The following is a 5,321-nucleotide window of genomic DNA, read 5'->3' as shown; positions in this document are numbered from 1 at the left end:
AATAATTATGTACATTTATTTATTATATTAAAAATATTGAAAACCTTTTAACTCGAAATAATTGAAAAACTTTATATAAAAACAGAAAATATATATTAAATTTAAAAGTATTTAAAAACTTTTAAATAAAATAAATAGCAAATGTAGCGTATGAGAAAAAAAAAGGGTAAACATACAGCACAGGACAAAAGAACAGGAAAATAATAAGTGGGCGGCATAGACGAATGTTGTGAAGTTCCGCTGGACTTCCGTCAGAAAAATCAAAATCAGTGCGTCGGAAAGGGAATAAACTGAACTGAAGTTTGCAATCCAAAGGATTGCTGAGGTACCCTTAGGAACAATTAAAGCAAAAGCAAAGAAAAAAAAAAGATAGATTCTTGCAAGCCACTGTTTGTGTGTGTTAAAGCAACTTTATATGAGAGGGATTGAGGTTGGTTAACAGCTAAATCTATACGGCATAGTGTATGAATGACCGATAAAGAATTCACTGGATTATATAATTGGTTATTTTAGTAAGGTAAAATGTAAATACAAGTATTACATGCAATGATTATGATATTGGGACTTCAATCATCTGTAACAAAATACTATATGTTTATACAAAATGTTGTAAACGCCTTGCAACTTTCATCTGCTATGGTATTCACTGCTATTATGTGTGTGTAATGAATGATCATCCACCTGAACCCGACCGAGAGGAAGTGAATCTACTTCTACAGCTTATTTAGGTCACTTTCCCTCACAAATAGTCCATGAAAACCGTAGGGAACCCTACGTGGCAGCTTCACGGCTGCCACAATGTCAAGATTGTGTGATTGTGCGTCCATCACCAAGAACCTTGACTCTCCTGTGTTTTCATTGTGGACATACGAAACCACATATCCATCATCCTCGTCTGCCTCAGGATTTTGTGGCTCCTTGGCAACAAAGAATGGCTCCCCACCAAAGCAGCCCGGCCCATACATTCTACTACACTCCTGCCGCTCTCCCTTAGACACATCCAGTTTCACCACTCCTGCTATTTTTGGCATTGGGTCCCCAACCGCCGCGTACACATATTTGTTCTTCTTTGCAACATAAGCTGGATTTAATACTGCGAAATCCAGATTTCTTGCTGAAATGGGGTGCCTTGTTACTAGCCCTGTTCTTAAGTCGATTCTAACCTTCTCCACTAAAGCATGGACCAGGTCCATTCTCTCCAGGGTGTGCTCTACTGATAGAATGTTGGGTGCCAGCAAGACTATGACGTTGCCATCATCTTCATCCCATGCATTGATGGCATGTATGAGGTTGAAACCAGGCACATCAAACCACCTGATTTCCGACTCGTCTTTTGCATATCGAGGGATGATTCCGATTCTAGGTACCTTAGCTGGGTCCGTTCCCACCGGAGATCCACCTCCAATGATCATGTCCATGGGGTTCATCCCTATTTGTATATCCGCAAATATAGCGTACTTCTTTGTAATTGCAAAGTCATGAAGAAAAGATGGGCGGGTCATAGAGAATATAGGCACATCTGGTTGCTTATTTCCATTAGCATCAAAGTGAAAATAAGTTAGATATGGAGGCACAGGCCCATATCGGAAAGCAAAGGCCTCGCCGGTGTCATCGTCTATCTTAGGGTGAGCAGTCATGCTCATGAACAACTTTCTATTAAAATCAATGCGACCCAATGTTTGTATATCCCCTGTGGATGTTAAGCGTATGGAGTAAGGTAGATCTGACTCACCAAGCGCGTAGAGACGGTTCCCAAACAAGGCCAAACTAGTGTTTGCAAGACCAATACCGTTTGCAGGATTGAACTCACCGGACAGAATTCTGACAGCGGAGAGAGCACCGCGAGTGGCAGCGGCGGTTAGGCCGTTAAAGCCGGAGAAAACATTGGGGAAAACGGGAGAACCCATTTGGTTTTCAATGGAGTACTTGTACGTCTTTACATATCTGCTACACAAGGTGGCCTTGCCCTTGGAGATTCGAATGGAGTGAAGCATACCATCACCATCGAACAGGTGGTAAGGTCCACGAGGGAGGAACTGAGGGTTGGGGCCATTACGAATGTATGCACCGTCAAGGCAAGGCGGGAGGGATCCTTGTATAACTTCACAGGGTGTAGGAGGAAGCTCATCAACAGGAGCGAAGTTGTGGGACAGGACGTGCTTGGGGTCGACGGATGGCCTGAGTGGAGGGTCTATGAAGTTGTTTATAATGTCGTCAAATGTATTGAAGATCATGGTGGACAGCCTTGGTTCTACTCTTTTCTTGGCTCCAACTGATGGAGACGCATAGGATGGCGCTGGTGGAGGCCAAGCTTTAGGAGATTGGGGTGGTGGTTGATGTGATGTTTTGGTGGTGGTTGTGGAGGTTGGAGGTTTCTCTTCAATTCTGACAGAGGAAATGTAGGGGAGAGGAGCATAATAAGGTGATGGGGAAGTGGATCTGAGAGTGGTGGTGATGACGGGAGAACGGAGTTTTGTTGAAGGTGGTAGGGTGGAGAGAAAGGAGGAAGAAAAGGCATCCATCATAACTCATTCACAGTGTTGAGTTGCTTTAATTTGATTTGCGAATTGTGAACAATGCAGGCTTTTGCGTGATCCCACATGGAGAATATATAGAGAACGTAATAACCATAATTAGCAAGTGAAAGGATATTATTTGATTCATCCATCTTTTCTCTTAATCTTCTATCCTAACGGTCAGTAATTTCTTGATATTATTTGATTCATCATCTTAAAGATTTCATATTTTTTAATTTATTTATTTTTAATAGGTTTAATGATATTTTTTATGTTAAATAAATTGTTAATTTAAAGACAATTTAATAATATTATAAATTTTTAGTTTATTTCCTTGTATAAATTAATTTATCTTATTTAATTTGATAAACGTTACAAATTATAAAAATGTCAACGCCTCTAATCCGTTTGGATCACAAGCATATACCTGTTGTTCAATTAAAAATTGTAAGAAAATATTATTATATTTTTTATTTTAATTAATATCATTATTAAGTTGTTAATATTATTTTTTTTTAGTTTTTTATGTTTATATAATTAAGACGAAGATCAAATTATTGAAACATATATACACAATTTAAGGGCGAGAGCACCACATGTTATTGAACAATACTTGAAAGAGGCGGGATTCTTACACGTGTCCTGTATGCTCGACGAGACTAAATTGCCACCACTTATTAGTGTATTGCTGGAGAGATAAAGACCCGAAACACATACATTCCATCTTCTATGGGGTGAATGTATGATATATATGTATGATTACACTTGAGGATTTGGCATTATAACTCGGTCTATCAATTGAGGGGACAATTGTTACGGGTTAGTGCATGTTGGGGATTGGAGGCCAATTTGCCACCAACTATAAGGCAAGGTACCAGACAAGTTTATTGGTAATCGGATATATATGAAATGGTTAGAAGAGAATTTCTCACATCTTGGCAACTCTTCTAGTGCAGTTGAAGTTGATTGTGGGTCTTCTGATACCAGATAAATCTCGAAATCTAGTGCATTTAAGATGGCTCCTACAAATCTACCTAAAAGAAATCGAGCAATTCAGTTAGGGATATTTTGTCTTGACCACATTGTACTAAGAGATGTGTCGGGCAACTAAAGCATAGAAAATTAAAATTGGTGGTTGTATACTCCTTTTTCGGTAGTGGGCATGATATTGCTTACCATTTTTACGTCCTTGAGTAAAATTCCCTTAACAATTTCCACCCGTAATAACGTAAAATTCATTTAATAATATAGTTATCATATTATTTTTTTATTATTATATTTTTGGAATAACATATTATTTGAATAAATGAAACAATAACGTGAGTCATATGAGTATACCGAATGAGCTTGAAGATATCTGGTTATTGTTAGATCAACGATAAGAGGCCGAGGTTAGTTTTTTTAATTTTTCAATTACATAATAATTACATAAAGATTTCAAATTTAATATTAGGTACGTAACGAAATTTATAATTTCATACTGTAGTTTGAATGGATATCATACTATGATCCGATAATTGAAGAATGCATCCCGTTCAAATTTTTGATGAATCTTAAAATTTGGCATGTCAAAGTGCCATTGATAGTTTTTGCAACAATTGAGATGTATAAATCTGATCGAGTGATGCGCTAGTTTGGCTTTGTGCAAAATATTTCACCTTCACCTCAAAACCTCGATAAACTTCACAAAATTGACTTGTGGAGCAGAATTGATGAAGATTGACCTAAATTCCATGCCAAATATATAAACTTGTGGGAACATAGATATGATTTTATACCTATACACAAACAAATTGTCAGACCAAATTTGACAACGTTTTTGGATTAGATAACATGCTTTAGCCTTAATGGTTAGTCATATCTATCTCCGGGAGAGGAAAGGAGTAGACAAATTCATTATAAAAGGCCAACACGATCCCATATGGCCGCGATTAAGAGTACATACATCAAGTTCATCATCATCAAATCCAACCCCAAATCCTATACCAATGGGTGCACCTCCAAATTAGTACAATTTATATTTTTTTTGGTGCATTTACTAAAAACCCCATGCTTTTCACACAAGCAACAAATTATGCACCATCATCGATATATGCCTCATCATCCATTCTACCATCACATCATTCATCAACACCTTCCCTAGGAATGTTTTTTTGTATCACCTCCATTTGCAAGAGAATATGACATGCTACTACCGTAAAAAATACCATATATTTGTTTGTCAATAGTATCGCAAACACCACCAAAACCATGGTTCTTCAAAGGTAGATTATCTTCGCAACCACCTACTAATAAAACCGACGGTATACGATGATAACCTAGGACGCAAATGCAGTCTAGCACAGAAGAATAAGATGAAGATAACATTGGATTTGAAGATCAAGAAGTAGATGAAGATGGAGATTGAGATGGTGATGAAGATGATGATAATGATAATGATGACGATGACGAAGTAGGGGGAGATGAATCTGGCGATGATGAGTTGAAACCCTAACCATAAAAAAAATTCTCCTAATAACCGACACCCATAGGGTTGTGACGAATATTTGACCTGATAATAGAGATATTTTTTTCATATTAATTTTTTTCATGTACATCATCATTTAGTTTGTTAACTTTTACTTTTTAAAATTTATATATATAATGTTTCCATTTATATTTGTATTGTATTTTTACACCATTGATCTACTTATTTACATTTTGTCAATTTTTTTTTGTATGTCCAATAAGATTTTGAATTATCCACTAGTTTTAAAATTAGTCAAACATAATATTAAATTAGATTACATAATTATCCAATAGTTT

At 36.7% G+C, this 5,321-nt stretch overlaps 1 protein-coding gene across 1 annotated transcript; it reads right to left on the bottom strand.

Moving 5' to 3' along the window:
- Positions 1-492: 492 nt before the first annotated feature.
- LOC107946820 (probable carotenoid cleavage dioxygenase 4, chloroplastic) lies at positions 493-2,713 on the bottom strand. The gene has a single exon (XM_016881284.2). The coding sequence runs from the start codon at positions 2,523-2,525 to the stop codon at positions 714-716; it is 1,812 nt and encodes a 603-aa protein (XP_016736773.2). The 5' UTR covers positions 2,526-2,713; the 3' UTR covers positions 493-713.
- Positions 2,714-5,321: the final 2,608 nt, after the last annotated feature.

The sequence above is a fragment of the Gossypium hirsutum genome, chromosome A12, assembly GCF_007990345.1.
Source record: "Gossypium hirsutum isolate 1008001.06 chromosome A12, Gossypium_hirsutum_v2.1, whole genome shotgun sequence".
NCBI classification, from domain to species: Eukaryota; Viridiplantae; Streptophyta; class Magnoliopsida; order Malvales; family Malvaceae; genus Gossypium; species Gossypium hirsutum.
Note: the sequence above shows the minus strand (reverse complement) of the source record. Positions and strands in the feature narration are given on the sequence as shown.